The 17612-nt window shown below is 33.8% G+C and overlaps 2 protein-coding genes across 3 annotated transcripts; both read left to right on the forward strand.

The window, feature by feature from the left end:
- The first annotated feature begins 7501 nt into the window (after positions 1 to 7501).
- LOC108993247 lies at positions 7502 to 12405 on the forward strand. Of its 2 annotated transcripts, XM_018968097.2 has the most exons (6): positions 7502 to 7596; positions 7841 to 7948; positions 9815 to 9888; positions 9967 to 10070; positions 10285 to 10350; positions 12011 to 12405. In XM_018968097.2, the coding sequence occupies exons 2-6, from the start codon at positions 7884 to 7886 to the stop codon at positions 12278 to 12280; spliced, it is 579 nt and encodes a 192-aa protein (XP_018823642.1). In that variant the 5' UTR covers positions 7502 to 7596; positions 7841 to 7883; the 3' UTR covers positions 12281 to 12405. The 2 variants fall into 2 exon arrangements, with proteins under 2 accessions (XP_018823642.1, XP_018823644.1); XM_018968099.2 differs by lacking the exon at positions 9815 to 9888 and having other exon boundaries at positions 9947 to 10070.
- A 919-nt stretch (positions 12406 to 13324) lies between these two features.
- LOC108993204 (pentatricopeptide repeat-containing protein At4g30825, chloroplastic) lies at positions 13325 to 17539 on the forward strand. Its single transcript, XM_018968031.2, has 2 exons — positions 13325 to 16439; positions 17107 to 17539. The coding sequence occupies exon 1, from the start codon at positions 13563 to 13565 to the stop codon at positions 16323 to 16325; it is 2763 nt and encodes a 920-aa protein (XP_018823576.1). The 5' UTR covers positions 13325 to 13562; the 3' UTR covers positions 16326 to 16439; positions 17107 to 17539.
- Positions 17540 to 17612: the final 73 nt, after the last annotated feature.

Raw genomic sequence — 17612 nt, forward strand, 5'->3', positions numbered from 1 at the left:
AAAAAAAAAAAAAAAAGGCTGCTAGAGGTACAAAAGAATCTCACAAATGAATTACACACACTGATGTAGATACTGCCAGTGTGCCACGTCTCATTTTTTTTCTCTCTCCCCATACCTCTCCCTCCTCCCCTTTCCCTCATGTTGATGTCTACCCTGCCGTCGGCCATGAAAGTTGCGACCACCTCGGCCACGACACAATGCACAAAACGTGCACGACAATCTCACAGCACTTCCGTGAGCTCCCATGTCCCAGTCGGCAGCTTCTGCCCACTTTGAGGTGTTCCCCAACCAGCATAGTGGACACAAGAAAGAGAAAAAAAGAAAGGAAAAGGGGGAGGAGCAGAGGCGCCAGAGACAGGAAAATAATAAAAATAAAAAATGAGACGTGGCACACTCCACATCAGTATGTGAAATTCTTTTATCTCTATAGTGTTTTTCAAAAAAAAAAAAAAATCTGGTTTTGTTATTGGGAGAGCGGGGTATTGTGCTCAGGCAGTGATAGGGTTACTACCTATTTACTACCCATTTATTACTTATAGTGTATTTAAAGTTTTTTATATTTTTATTATTTTCTTTCAAATATTTTTTAACATTCTTAATCATTAAGAAAAGTTAAAATATATATAATTTTATCAATAATTATTTTCTTAACCATAAAATAAAATAAAATATTAAAAAAGTTAAATACAAAAAATAATAAATTGATTGTAGGAGGTAATAACCCTTTCATTTTTTTATTGTGCTCAGAGACTTATGAGCATGGGAAACAACGTAATAAGCCCATTTTTTTTTCTACCGTTCTGACCGTGGAATCAGGCAGGGATTCCCACCAAAAACAAAAGTTTATTTATTTATTAATAAATAAATAATAAATAATGGAGGTGCATAATTCTTAAAGTAAAAAATATCCTACTGTCACAAAAATATCTCATAAAACTAAATATATAAATTGACATAATTTATATTATAAGTTATATTTATTTTATAATAAAAATAATTTTATAATTTAACATATAATATTAGTTTATAAATTTATTTTTATAGAATCTATTCGTAACTAAAATATTTTTAAATGAAAAATTCTACATGAAAACTTTACACCATATATATCTACCTAATCAACATGTGATTGATCATTTTTACGCTTCTATCTTAATGTCTAAATATGTGTATTTAAATTAAATGTAAAAAATGATCAATCACATGTTGATTATGTGACATGTGTGATGTAAACTTCCTTTGTAGCATTTATCCTCCTAAAAAAAGTTTTAATTCCACTTTTATTTGTTTAATTGTAGAATTAATTTCAAGCATTATAGTTATTAGATCTACACACGAACCTTTGTTCATGTTTTTTGTGATAATTAATAAGATTTATAATAGAATAATTCTTCTTATCAGTTACTATTCACTATCTCACATTTTATGAAAAAAAATAATTATTAAGCGTAAGGTGTGGAGTGAATAGTAATTAATGTATAACAAACATATTTCAAGTCCTCATTGTTCCTTTTATATATACTGTATGAGAATACTTGATTCATTGTTTTGAAATTTCTTGGTCAACACGTACTGTTACAATTCACATAATTCTAAGAACATGTTATTATCAAGCAACTAGCTATGATTAATTATTCATAAAAATAATTATGGTTAATTGAGGGATCACTTTCATTATAAATTCAATGAACTTAAGTTCCTCGTGTACCAAGAAGTACACATGCACTTTTATTGCATGTTCTCATTTTTCTTCCTTTGGGTCATTATCAACTAGTCATCCGTCGTCTTTCATTTTTTTTTCCACGTTTTCTTGGGTTAATGAATGTACTAACCCAAAGAATTAGAAACAAATATGATTCATATAACTTGTTTGATCATATCTCTATATTATTAACGTTTTGATTTCATCTTATAATTTGAAATATAAGTTGTAATTAGTTTTCATTGTTACAACCGGAATACGTTTGTATATTAAAAATATCTCAGATCATTTGTAAATAATAATAAAATAGTTGATAAATAATAATGAAATAATAATAAATTGTTTGTAAGTAGTAATAAACGGTTTGTAAATAATAATGAAGTAGTATGAGTTGATCTAAACTTCCAAACACATGCTAAGATTGTGTCACTTTGTCTGAATTTTGTCCATTTTAATATATTTATTGCTAAAAGAAAGGTGGCCACATATATATTTTCACATGCTTTGCGTTTGTAAAACTAAACCCATTTTATCGAGGCATATATATTATAGAGAACATTTGGGAAACGGTCCGATTGTTAAGTTAAAAATAACATCCATCTATTCACAGTGCGACATGTAGATGATTTATTGTGTTTATTTTATATCTACATGGAGCCGATCATTGAATCCGTTACACATTCTTCCTCACTCGTATTTCGTATACTGCCCCTTCTACTTCTTTTTGAGGAACTCCGATGGGCTCAAGATCTCAACGCTGCCATCCTACACAATGCTCGATCCAAATGGTGGTAGAGCTCGACCCAGAAGATCCAAAGGATGGGCTGAGACTAAGAGGAACAAAGAAGGAGTGCAAGAGAGAGAAAGAGAGGAACCAGCTTACTTGACTCACCTTGCTCATGGCAGATTCTCTAGAACAAAGGAACCCGGTTCCATCTTCTACAACTTTTGGATAGAAACCAAGCCAAAATTCTCAAGAACACAAAAGCCCTCAAGAGAAAACAAAAAATAACTTGAATCGCAACTCATTATAGCTTTAATCCAATTGATAAATCACGAAAATCTAGAAAATAATTAGAAACAATGAGAAAGAAGGTGAGAATCCAGCAAATGGAGACTCACAAAGATGGGAAGAAGAAGAAAATCTAGAGCTTCGCCCCGCTCAACCCATCTCTCTTGTGTCAAAAGCTTGAGCTCCCCTTAATCGAGTTTCTCCCTCGCTCATGGTCTTGCAAAGTGGGCTGCCTCCAACCTTGGTTGGTGGTCGACGGTGGAGGGTGAGTCTTGGTTGGTGGGCAGCTAGTGCAACAAGGAGGTGGGCCGGAAGTGCACGAAGACAAAAAGAAATGTGAAAGTTGTAACCCGATTCTGAGAATAGAATTGTTTGTGATTCTGTGTGGTGAGATCTAAAGAGTTTATTGTATTTTTATCTACTTATTATCGTGTAAACGGAGGGCTGTTTTTCTCATCTTAACAGCCGGACCGCTCTGTATTGGAACTCTATATTATATGCTTTCAAATTAAACTTCAAAGGCTGCTGGAGATAAAGGATATAGACAAGGTAATTTATACATCCAAGTTGTCTTCGGACGGTACAAACAAGGTAAACTCGGTTCGAGAAATAAATATATATATATTTTTTACAGGAGAGAAATAAATTCATTAATAGTGAAGATTTTCTATTAAATTTACTCTCTTAAGATAAAACCGTTATTTATTTATTTATTTATGGGTGGTTCTAGAGCCACAGTAGGGAGTTTCTGTTAGTTCATTTTGATTTTTTTTTTACACTTTTAAATATATATTTTTTTAAAAAAATTATAATATTATTAAAAAATACTTATTCAATCATTAAATAAATAAAAAAAATCCAGTAATAGCCCACAACAAGAAGAGTAGCGTTTTCCTTTATTTATTTACAATTATATCACACTTGTTTTATCACCAACTTTTGACAGTAACCACAAGGAATTAACACAATATTTTGAACAGCTTGGGTGATGGAGCCAAAAAATATCATGGACTTATTTTTGTAGAACATGAAGTTCAAGGTGAGAGATATGAAGTACGACAAGAAGCTCAAACTCAAGATCAACTAATAACTTTTATGACACCAAACTTTTCCCAAGGAAAATTATCATTTGAGATTTTGAGGTAAAAGTTTGAAAAATGTATAAAGGAAATGAATTGAGAGACAGGGTGAATGGAATGAATTAGAAATAAGCTATCTTTGTTTAGATGTTTTTAAAAAGCCAGCCCAATAATTTCCTATGTCTATATGTAGGGGATAAGAGGTGTTTTTACAATGAAAAATTCTATTCATCATCCTCACACCACATACTACACATAATTTTTTTTTTCTCTTACCAAATATATAATGTATGGATAATGAGTAGAAGAACTCAATTAGTTAAAGAAGAATAAAATTAAGAGAAATTTAAAAAATAAATAAATTTAAAAAAATAAATATGATTTTTAAGGATGATAAGTAACAAAACTCTTTTACGGTGGTAGGAGAGTGGTAGTAAATGGTTCCTTCTTTTTATTAGTAATTAAAAAATTTTATTCATAGAAATAGGCAAGTTCAATTACACATGGAGTATACATATAAACGAGTATTATTGAGAATTTTGGTCGAATCTGTATTATTCATTATTTTATTCTCTCTAGTTACTTTCAAATTTGGAAGAAACTAAATCTAGCTTTCTAAATAACAATGAAATTATGCTACTTCATATTATGATAACAAAAATGTTTTAGCTATAAAAATATCTCATAAAAGTAAATGTACAAACTGATGAGTTATATCAGTTTGTGAGTTTACATTTTTTGTGATAATTAATAAGATTTATAATAGAATAATTATTCTCATCAGCTACTATTCACTACTCCACATCCATACTTTATGAAAAAAAATTATCAGACGTGGAGTGTGAAGATAAATAGTGACTAATATATAACAAAACCTATTTCAAGTCGTCATTGTTCCTTTCATATATACTGTATGAGAATACTTGATTCATTGTTTTGAAATTTCTTGGTCAACACTTACAGCTACAATTCACATAATTCTAAGAACATGTTATTGTGAAGCAACTAGCTATGATTAATTATTCATAAAAACAATTAAAAATAAAGTGGGTATGATTAATTAAAGGATCACTTTCATTAGAAATTCAATGAACTTAAGTTGCTCGTGTACCAAGAAGTACACATGCACTTTTATTGCATGTTCTCATTTTTCTTTCTATGGGTCATTATCAACTAGTCATCCGTGGTCTTTCATTTTTTTTTTTTTTTCCACGTTTCCTTGGGTTAATGAACTAACCCAAAGAATTAGAAAAAAATATGATTCATATAACTTGTTTGATCATATCTCTATATTATTAACGTTTTGACTTCATCTTATAATTTGAAATATAAGTTGTAATTAGTTTTTATTGTTACGACTTGGGGTACTTTTGTATGTTAAAAATATCTCATATTATTTATGAATAGCAGTGAAATAATTTATAAATAATAATAAAATAATAATAATAAATTGTTTGTAAATAATAATAAACCGTTTGTATATAATAATAAAGTAGTCTTCAGGCCTCGTTTGTATTTACTGTTCATCTCAATTCATCTCAACTCATCTCACTACTATTTATTACTATTTATCAATTTTAACTCACAAATTTCATTACTATTTATAATTCATTTCATTACTATTTATAATTTATTTCAATTCATTTAAACTCATTTTCGAATCTAAACGATACCTGAATTGATCTCACATGCTAAGATTGTGTCACGTTAGGTGTATTTTGTCCATTTTAATATATTTATGGCTAAAAAAAGGGTGGCCACATATATATTTCCACGTGATTTGCGTTTGCAAAACTAAACCCATTTTATCGAGGCATATAATATGTATGCCTTCAGATTAAACTTCAAAGGCTGCTGGAGATAAAGGATATAGACAAAGGTAACTTGGACATCCAGAGTTGGTACAAACAAGGTAAACTCGGTTCGAGAAATAAATATTTTTTTTTTATAGGAGAGAAATAAATTAATTAATAGTGAAGATTTTCTATTAAATTTATTCTCTTAAGATAAAACCGTTATCTATTTGAAAAATGATACTTGCAGTCATGAGTGTGCAAGAACCGTGCAGTCGCTTTGAAAAAGTAAATAAATATGGAACCCACATGAAAAGAAATTAATTTTTTATAAGTGGACTTCACTCTTTTTTAAAGCGATTGCACGACGTTTGCGCATTCCACGACTATATGTAGCATTACTCTATTTATTTATATGTGGCTTTACAACGACAGCAGGAGTTCCCCTAATTCATTTTATTTTTTTTTAACATTTTTAATTTGTTTAAAAAAATTTATAATATTATTAAAAAATAATTACTTAATCATTAAAGAAAAAAAAAATCTAGTAGTAGCCCAGCGAGAAGAATAGCATTTTCCTTTATTTATTTTCAAGTATATCACACTTGTTTCATCACCAACTTATGGCAGTAACCACAAGGAATTAATGGAGCCAAAGAACATAATGGACTTATTTTTGTAGCACATGAAGTTCAAAGTGAGAGATATGAAGTACGACAAGAAGCTCAAACTCAAACTCAAACTCAAACTCAAGATCAACCAATAACTTTTATGACACCAAACTTTTCCCAAAGGAAAATTATCATCTGAGATTTTGAGGTAAAAGTTTGCAAAAGGTATAAAGGAAATGAATGGAGTTATAGAGTGAATGGAATGAATTAGAAATAAGCTATCTTTGTTTAGATGTTTTGAAATAGCCTGCCCAATCATTTCCTATGTCTATGTAGGGGATATATAAGAGGTGTTTTTACAGCGAAAATTTTTATTCATCATTCTTATATTACATATCATGCTTAATTTTTTAATTTTGTTTTTGACCAAATGTGTGACGTATGGATGATGAGTAGAAGAACTCAATTAATTTAGAAAAAATAAAACTAAGAAAAATTTTAAAAATTTTAAAAAATAAAAATAAGTGTAATTTGTGGGATAATGAGTAACAAAACTCTTTTATAATAGTAGGAGAAGAGTAGTAAAGGATTTTTTTATTATTATTAGTAATTAAGAAGTTTTATTCATAGAAATAGGCAAGTTCAATTACACAGAGAGTATACATATAAATGAATATTATCGAGAATTTTGGTCAAATCTGTATTATTCCTTATTTTATTCTCTCTAGTTACTTTCAATTTTGGAAGAAACTAAATCTAGTTTTCTAAATAACAATGAAATTATGCTACTTCATATTACGGTAACAAAAATGTTTTAATTATAAAAATATCCCATAAAAATAAATTCATATTATATCAGTTTATGAATTTATTTTTATCTGATCTTTTTATAGATGTAACACTTCTTTTCGTGTGTAGTCATCTAAATATATAATCTTTTTAGCAAGAGCTTTGTTCCAATAAATGTTAGAGTCAAGTCATCCATTCTTGCATTAAAATTTAAATGATCATAGTTTAAAATAATTTGAAAGATTATGTTAATAAATATTAAAAATATGAAATTTTAAAATTCTAGAAAATTAAAAATAATTTCCTCTATAATATTTTTTTCTTTTCCCCAATGTTTAGTTTACTTTGGTTTGTAGTGCATTTAGAAACTTTAAAATCGTCTTATAAAAAAATTGTGCACCAAAAAAATTAAAATGAGATGTGAATAATAACAAACCTCTGACCGAACATGGGCCCCCACCCGGCCCATTCTTCCTCTTCATCTAAATTACAAACCCGTCCCGTTTGCCGACGGTTCCAAAATTGGTATCGGACTCTGAAAGCGGCCTGTTGTTACCTCTCTCTCTCTCTCTCTGGAGTCTGGGTTCTCCAGCCTGATCAGACATACTCGGTATGTGTTTGTTTAATTGTCTGAACCAACTTTTTTTTTTTTCAATGTTCTGATAAAATCTAGCACCTTTACATTTACCCTAAGGCAAATTAGCGTGCTTTGAGGGCTTAAAATCTTAGAGCTGCCTGCAAAAGTTGTTACTCTAGATGTATGAGTCAAGCAGTTTGATTCTATACGTATGGTAATTGCCTTTGCTGTAGTCATATGTGCACTGACGGACCTTTTGAATGCTTGAAATATGTAGGAGCAGAAGGAAATTAAGCAAAACAGGCTGAGGGGCAACAGAAATGGTAATCTCCAGTTCTAATTCCCACAACAAGGAGATTGCCATCAGGAAGAGGATAGCCAGCATGTAATAGCTCTCTCTCCGTGTGTCTGTTTGTTTTAATATGTAAAATTGAAAACCCGATAAGTGTCATGTGAATGCAATTGAGCCCTGTGCAAAGTTAGCGCGTATGCATTTAACACTTGCTTTTACCACGCTTATGTGGAATTCCTTTCCGTCGAATAACTTTTTTTTTTTTTATAAGTAAGAAGTAAGCTTCATTGATATGAATGAAAAATAGGCATAGCCCATGTACACAGGGAGTATACAAAAGAAAAACACTTAAATACATTCATAGGAGTGAAGTGTGTAGAAAAAAATTCTAAAGCTCCGCCATTGTTCTCTCTCTATCTTCAAAGCACCTCGCGTTCCTCTCCATCCAAATACACCACATAATACATAAATGTATCATCTTTCAAACTGCTGCCACCTGGGGACAGCCTTGAATACCCTTCTAGCAGGCAAGCATATCAACCACCTTTGATGGCATAACCCAAGCAACATTCACTCTACTAAATATCCCATCCCATAGATCTCTTGTCACCTCACAATGCAATAAAGGATGGTCTACTGATTCCCCGTGTTTTTTGCACATATAACACCAATACATCACAATGAGGCCCCTCTTTCGTAAGTTGTCCATGGTTAGAATATTCCCCAAGACTGCAGTCCACACAAAGAAGGTCACTTTGGAGGGTACGCGAGACCTCCAAATGCTCTTCCATAGGAAATGTACATTACCTTGTGAAGCCAGCATTTTATAATATGCCTTCACTGCGAACTTCTTGCTGCTACTGGTTCTCCATTGTATTCTATCAACATGTGCCATTGTCTCTCCTGAGGAGTGTAGCAAGCTGAAAAATTCTGCAAAGGTAGACAACTCCCAGTCATGGTTATCCTGAGTGAATAAAATGTTCCACTGATAGGAACCATGAGCAACACTAGCACATTTGCCACCGCAGCCTCCCTATTAGCTGCAATACTATAGAGAGTTGGGAAGGCCCTCTCCAAAGATCGCTCTCCACAACAAACATCCTGCCAAAACTTGATTCTGGTACCCTGTCCAACCACATAACGGATGTTGTTTTCGAAACACTGCCAACCTCCCCTAATATATCTCCACAAACCCACGCCATACCGCCCCCTCACTAAATTAGTGCACCATCCACCCCAAGTACCTCCATGCCTAGAGTCAACAACTTCCTTCCACAATGACTTACCAAATGATACCTCCATAGCCATTTCCCTAATAATGCTTTGTTGAACTGCAATGTAAATTGAACTTGGGGTCTTCTGAAATATAATGGAGTTAAGGCATTGGATCTTGCAGATATTTGGATAGTTTGTTTCCGAAGGTGTTCTTACTGATTATTATGTGTAGAAGAGGTTTGCTGCTTTGTATTCAAACATTGATGTAATAGACAAGGGTGGATCCATAGCCGATGTTGGCTAAAGCTGTACCAGTTGAAGCAATGATATCTCTTTATGGTTACTGCAACAGTTGATCAATTGTGCTGTAATGAACATGTCAAAAGAAGGTCCAATATTTTGGATTCTGTACTTCAGGATGCCATTTAAGTTTTATCTGAATTATAATCTAGAGCATCAATTCTTTTTCTGAAAGGGGTCTGTGGCGAATGTAAGGGCCACCCCTTTTAGAGTGGAAAAGTGCCTGTCTTGGAGTTGATTCAAATTAGGGTTCAAAGCTTTTTCTATAGGATGGATGAAAATATTTTTTTTATTAACTTCTAGTTGATAGAAATTATAGGAATTACAGAAACATTTCATCGTTTTGTGCTCTTTTGCAGTGGATTCCAATTTTTGTGTTCTTTGCCAATATATGTATCATTGTCTATTATCCCTACTACAGTTCACTCTCTTACAATTTCATAGATTCAATAAACGAGAAGAGGATTTTCCATCTTTGAGAGAATACAATGATTATTTGGAGGAAGTTGAAGACATGAGTAAGTTAGTTAGGTTTCATTCCTGAAATTCTATACTTAAGAGTATATATTTTGACAGAAGGAAAACCATTCTTTCAGCATTTAACTTGATTGAAGGATTTGATGTCCCTGCTATTGAAGAAAAAATTGCAAGGTACCAGGAAGAAAATGCTGAACAAATAATGATAAATAGAGCTCGGAAGGTACACTTGTAAAAATATTCTGTTTCCTGCTCCTAACATCTGCCACTTTTGTCCCTCACAAGCGGATGATATTTCCATTCGTGTGTTTAATTAATGCCTTAGAGAAGAAAAATTTTATACCATATGAGTTCCTCATGCTAGCATTGGTGAATTTTGAGATAATTTCCTTCATGTTTATATAAAGGTTACTAATTTTTTTATATCAATCAAATAGGCTGAAGAATTGGCTGCAGCATTGGCTGCAAGTAAGGCACATCCTGCTCAGAATGATGCCGATGGGGTGAGAATGAGATTATTTTATAAATATCAAACTTTTTTTTGATAAGTATCAAACTTGTGTCGAATAGATGATTATTGTGCATTTTTTTCATTAGTCTTAGAAAGACTTAAGGTAATTTTTCCTGCAAGAGCCCTTTTTTGTACTTCAATTCGTTTCTTTTTGGCAAATTTTGGAGTTTAGGTTGTTGTTAGTAGATTAATTGATTTCTGTGATGCTATGCTCAAATGACTAATACATGACTGATATTTAATTTTTATGATGACACTTCCAGTATTCCAGATATAAGAAATATAATGTAACATTCACCACTCTATCGGTAGTGAACCAGGCAACTCGCTTCTCAATTGACAGGGAAGACAAGAAAATGGGAAAAAAAGGGAAAATCAGTAGACAAACTTGGGAGCCTTTTGTAAATGTTTGACAAATTTATATGATCACTTTTTTGAGACCTGAGGGGTGGGGGGCCTACTTCATGCAAAAATACTTAAACGTAACATATCTAATCCATCTCTTGTGAGTTCTAGGACCACACTTAATTTGGACCAATAAGGAGAGATGACACTTCTTAATGAATGTTAGGCCCTGTCAACAGTTGCAACTGTATAGCTCTCTTTAGAATGAGTCCATTTGTGGAGCAATTCATAAGTGCCGCATATACAGTTTACAAAACTTTGGCTTGAATTAAATCATGTTATGAGGTCCTTGTATATGTGTTACTCCAAGTTCAGAGATACGATTTAGACCATGCATACTTACTGTTTCTAAATAAATTTAAAGTTGATACTTAATTTACAGTTGTCATGCTATTTTGGAGCCTTTAGCAGTTCATCTTAGGTGAATGATTGGAGAGGGAAAATATATTATAAATAATTGTGGCAAGCATCAAGTGTGAAAACATGAGCTTGTATAAAGCATCAATACATTAGGATAATTACATTCGAACATTCCACGATGCTCACTATGTGCTAATTCGTTTCAGTGTACTTACACCCATTGGTATGATGGATGGACATTATAATTGCATGTAATTAACTAGGATAAGTCTTTGGTTTTAACTAGTAATTGGTTGCTTGCTCTTGCCTCGAGAAAACCAGAGTTACCAACTTGAGTTACTTTGTTACTCTGATGGTTGTAAAGCTTTATAAAAAAATATATATATATTGGTCAAAGGGCAAGTGCTGTTTATCTTTTCTTTTCTTTTTTTTTTTTGGGGGGGGGGTGGGGGGAAGGATGAGGGTTTCATAGAGTGTGGAACTGGAGCTTTAGAATCTGTAAACCGTAATGTTGGTGGCTTTCTATTTTATGGTCTTTATCATACTTTGAACCTGTGATCATGTGCTATCCCTACAACCTGTGAAATCATGCTTAACTATTATGTCTAGCTTAAGCAGTTAGACCTGTGATGATGTATAGTTTGGCTGATGTCTTTTGGCTTATTGAACTCCTCTTTTATTCTCTCTCTTTTTCTTTTTTTTTTTAAAAATCACAATCAAATTTGGTGAACATCTTTGTGGAATCTTGTTATTTCCCTGACCAGTAATATATTTGAGGTATTAAAGTTTCATGATAGTTTGAGTTTATTCCTTTGAATCAAACTAATTTTTCCAGCCTAACAGAGAAGAACAATATTTAAACAAGTTTCTCTATTTTTTTGAGACAGGCTCAAAACCAAAGCTCTCAAATGGGATACAGTATAGGTACTCAGGGACAATATGCACCCACATTAGCCGGAGGGCAGCCACGGCCTACAGGAATGGCCCCACAACCAATTCCTCTTGGAGGGGGACCTGACATGCTAGGTTATGCTACTGATGATGAGGAAATGATGAAGCTCCGAGCAGAGAGAGGTGGAAGGGCTGGAGGGTGGAGTGCAGAGCTGAGCAAGAGGAGGGCCCTTGAAGAAGCATTTGGAAGCATCTGGATTTCGTAGGACCATTTTTTTTTTTTTTTTGTACTTCTAAATCACACAAGGTCCTCCATGTAGGGATGCACAATTTTCTGTCAGATCATGACACATCAATCTTAGCTATAAAAAATACTTTTCCTTTTTTTCTATTTAATCCCTTTACATTCCCTTTTCCATTGTATGTTCTGCAATTGATACCACCAAAGTTTCTCCCAAGGTACTTCACCTTCTTCCAATAAGTGAGTTCCTACTAAATTTTGGACCCTTCCTTACAGATGCTCATGTCAAGGAATGCCTATCACCTCCAAAAACTACCTCTTGGTGATAAAAGCTTGAATCCAAAACATTATCTATCACCCATTACTTCTATAGTCTTGTGTGTTTGACATCTTCAATCTCATGATTAAACCAAATTCATACGTTTTACTTACCATTTTTGAGATTGAAATTCTACTCTCTAGGAGACTGATGGTTGGAGAGATTTGAAATGAAGGGGTAGAGTAAGATCATTAAAAAAAAAAACCCTAAAAACAGAGCTCAATGGAAGAAGTTTAAAGTAATGTAGGTCAAGAATTTTCAATTTCTTGTGCATGACAATCTGAAATTACGTGCCTTCATAAACTTAATTTCATGGTGTTGGTAAATTAATAATATGTTAAAAACTACACAAATGATTATACATGTCTCAAGGATATAAAAGTGGATTTCAACTTAAAAAGATGCAAAAAGAAAGTTACATTTTTCTTTCGAAATTCTTTTTTTTTTACAAAAGAAAAAAGTTACGAGAAATTTGCACACCTTAAACTTGTATTTTAACTTTATTAGAAAAACAAATGCAGCGGAGAAAATATAAAACCAGAACTTTTTACCATATATAACTAAAATATATATATATATATATAATGAAAAAAATAGCTACATGTAATATTCATAATTAGATATTTTGAGGATATGCGAAAAGAAAAGTTAAAAAATAAAAAATAAAAGAAGATATTTTGGTCCCTTGGCGAGCAGCTTCCGTATTTGCTTTGTGCTCTTCCACTCAGTTCGCAGGGTATTTAAGAGCATGAAAAGGAGAAAAAAATAAAAATCAAATCTTGTAGCGGTTGCTTTCCTCCACTGCTTCAACCTCCATTATCTCTAACCTCGAAGGTATGCCTGAACATCACACAAACGTTTTCTCTCTCTCTTTGACAAACATTCTCAAACTGTGACTTGCACTTTCATTTGCGGTCCCTGAATTTTACAATTCCAGAACAAACTGATTGATGCACGGAACTTTTTAGTGAGTAGCTCGCTGTGAATCATGGCCTTGCTTAAGCTTTCCATTTCCTTGGATACATTTGATTCAAAGAAGTTCAATGTAAGTGCCGCTCAACCGTCGAATTGGTGCTCGGAGTATTCTATCTTTAGTTACATTCATGTAAGTAGAGCTTGTGCGAGTTCAATCAATCCATTGAATAGGAAGCAGATTAATGTCTCTCGATTCAACATTGAATTGCCCGAGATTTCCGATTCTAATCAAGCTAACAAGGACATTGTTTTGTCTTCAACTAAAAGTTTGGTAAATGAGAGCGTGATTGAGCAAAAGCCGGATTTTAAACACAAAGTTGGAAAAAGGTTTCTGGGTTCAAAGAAGGGGATTAAAAGGGAGGTGGGCTTGGAGTTTAGGTTCGGAAGGAATGATACAGACAGAGAAATAGAGAACTTATTTGTGGGTGATGGTGAATTAGATGTTGACTACTCTGCTATTGGGTCTGACTTGAGCTTGGAGCATTGTAATGCCATTTTGAAACGGCTCGAGAAGTGTTGTGATACCAAAACTATGGTTTTCTTTGAGTGGATGAGAAGCAATGGAAAGTTAGAGCAGAATATGAGTGCTCATAATATAGTTCTTCGGGTGCTGGGTAGAAAAGAAGATTGGGATGCAGCAGAGGCCATGGTTCGGGGTTTAAGTATTAAATTGGCTGGTGAATTGGACTGCCGGGTTTTTAATACGGTTATATATTCATTTTGTAAACTAGGGCGAGCAGAGTTGGGTGCTAAGTGGTTTCGTATGATGCTAGAGAATGGGGTTCGGCCTAATGTTGCTACTTTTGGGATGCTCATGGGACTTTACCAGAAGGGTTGGAATGTTGAAGAGGCAGAGTTTACTTTTCGCCAAATGAGGAATTTTGGAATTGTATGCGAGTCAGCATACTCAGCGATGATCACAATTTTTACCCGTTTGAATTTGTATGACAAAGCAGAACAGGTTATTGGCTTGATGACAGAAGATAAAGTGGTTTTAAACTTGGAAAATTGGTTGGTGATACTGAATACGTTTAGTCAGCAAGGTAAACTAGAGAAAGCTGAACTAGCCTTATTTTCGATGCATGGAGCAGGGTTTCCCCCAAATATTGTAGCATACAATACATTGATAACGGGGTATGGGAAGATAAACAATATGGATGCTGCTAAACGCATTTTTCTGAGCATCGTGGAAATTGGATTAGATCCTGATGAAACCACCTACCGATCCATGATTGAAGGTTGGGGTCGTGTAGACAATTATAAGGAGGCATACTGGTACTATAAGGAGCTCAAGCGATTGGGATACAAGCCAAACTCATCTAACTTGTACACACTAATAAACTTGCAAGCCAGACATGAGGATGAAGAGGGAGCTGTTAGAACTCTCGATGATATGTTGAAGATGGGATGCCAATGTTCGTCCATCCTTGGAACTCTTTTGCAGGCATATGAGAGGGCAGGAAGGATTGATAAAGTGGCACAGATTTTGAACGGTCCTTTGTATCAACACATTCTTGTTAACCAGACATCATGCTCCATTTTGGTTGCTGCATATGTGAAACACTGCTTGGTGGATGATGCTATAAGAGTGTTGGAGGATAAAGTCTGGAAGGATTTACCTTTTGAGAATAACTTGTATCATTTGTTGATTTGCTCATGCAAAGAGTTGGGTCAGCTTGAGCAGGCTGTTAAGATATACACTCAAATGCCTAAACATGATGACAAGCCGAACTTGCACATTTCATGCACAATGATTGACATTTACAGTGTCATGGGTCTATTCCCAGAAGCTGAGAAAATTTATCTTAAGTTGAAATCTTCAGGAATTGCCCTGGACATGATTGCTTTCAGCATTGTTGTAAGAATGTATATTAAAGCTGGATCTTTGAGAAATGCGTGCGCTGTTTTAGACATTTTGGACAAGCAGAGGGACATTGTCCCAGACGTTTACCTGCTGCGTGATATGCTCCGCATATATCAGAGATGTGGCATGCTGGATAAATTAGCTGATCTATACCATAAAATCATGAAGATTGGAATGACTTGGGATCAGGAAATGTACAATTGTGTGATAAACTGCTGCTCTCGTGCTCTCCCAGTTGATGAGCTTTCCAGGCTTTTTGATGAAATGCTTCAGCGTGGGTTTTCTCCTAATACGATTACCGTCAATGTCATGCTTGATGTTTATGGAAAATCCAAGCTTTTCACGAAAGCTAAAAGGTTGTTCTGGGTGGCCCAAAAACAAGGATTGATAGATGTGATCTCGTACAATACTGTTATAGCTGCATATGGCCAAAATAAAAAATTCAAAAACATGTCATCAATGGTTCGAAAGATGCAATTTAATGGCTTTTCAGTTTCCCTTGAGGCCTACAATTGCCTGTTAGATGCTTATGGGAAAGATAAGCAGATGGAGACGTTTAGAAGCATCTTGCAGTTAATGAAGGAATCAAATTGTGCTTCTGACCACTACACATATAATATAATGATCAATATTTATGGAGAGCAAGGATGGATTGATGAAGTTGCTGGCGTACTCACGGAATTGAAAGAGCATGGACTTGGACCTGATTTGTGCAGCTACAACACATTGATCAAGGCATATGGAATTGCAGGAATGGTTGAAGACGCTGTATGTTTGGTCAAGGAAATGAGAGAAAATGGGATAGAACCAGATAAGATAACATACATCAATCTGATAACTGCACTGCAGAAGAATGATAAGTTTTTGGAGGCTGTTAAGTGGTCCTTGTGGATGAAGCAGTTGGGTTGGTGACAAAGTTGATTGATTGGGTCTCTTGTTTTTTAAGCCTATTTATACCTGAAAACAGCCTGAGTCCAGTGCTTTCCAGTTACTTCTTAAACAGAATTCAGAATTTTGCTGCCTATGGTAATAGTTATATGGCTGTGCATTGAGTGCTATTATTTGATCAAGAAAGCCCCTGATTTCAATAACTTATTTATTGTTTTCAGTGGTTTAACCCTTCATTTTTCGATTAAGCCACATCATTTATTCATATATTAAATGTTCATAAACTAAAACTCATTTCAAATTCATTGAATTTTAAAGTTCGAAAACATTTCATCTTCTTTTGTCTATTACGCTTGATCTTCTTTTCTCTATAACAACGATTTTGCTCATGTTAAGTTTTGTCATCCATTCATGTGCTAAATGAACATAAATTTAATATATTCTGATAGTCATGGAATTTTAAAGGTAAAAAGCTCGGTATCTTTTTTCGTCAATAACATTTCCTCTTCTTTTGTTTATATGCATTTTATTCAAATTAGTAATAAAAAAATCATATTCAAACAACTTTACAATCAAGTTATACAGAAATTAAAAAAAATGAATTGAAATAATTAATAATTTTCTCCCACACATAGTGCGGGTACCCAACTAGTTTATTTAATTTAGTAACCCTCATTTGAAACAGGGTACAACTGTATGCTTTCTGATCAATGCATATGAATGTAGTTGGCATTAGATCTCTTTCTCAAAATCGTCTTTTATAACCCTGTTGATGTAAATAGTGTGCTCTTTTATTTCTGTGCAGGCTGAATGATCTTGCTGATTCTTGCATGAAGCAATTCTTAATGTTCAGGAAGCATTTCTGCTGATAATATAGTTTCTGTAGCTGAACTGAACTGTTCTTGATTCCCAAGCCAACCGGAAGTACTGGAAGTTGGTTGGCATTTGCTGTAAAAGAAGAATAAACGAGAGGTAAATGTCACCAAAGGTCTCAAGAAATATGGCCGCAGATGTGATCTCTTTCTTAAGAATAGCTGGGAGTCCCTCCCGCCTTTCTCTGGTTGTGCCAACAGTGATAACTTTTGGGAACACCAGGGTGCTGCCTCTTTATCCTGTAAATGTATTGCAATTCACTCTAGGATTGGTGTATGTAATTGAAAGTTGATTATTTTACCTCATAAATCAAAATGGATTTGGAACATGTAGAAATCTTCAGCACTTAGCTTTGAGCGATGTCATGTGCTTGTGTCCAATATTTTCAGTGGGAAAGAATTAGATGCCGTTTGGATAGTGAATTAAGATGAAAGTTGA

This window comes from Juglans regia, chromosome 15, assembly GCF_001411555.2.
Source record: "Juglans regia cultivar Chandler chromosome 15, Walnut 2.0, whole genome shotgun sequence".
Classification (NCBI taxonomy): domain Eukaryota; kingdom Viridiplantae; phylum Streptophyta; class Magnoliopsida; order Fagales; family Juglandaceae; genus Juglans; species Juglans regia.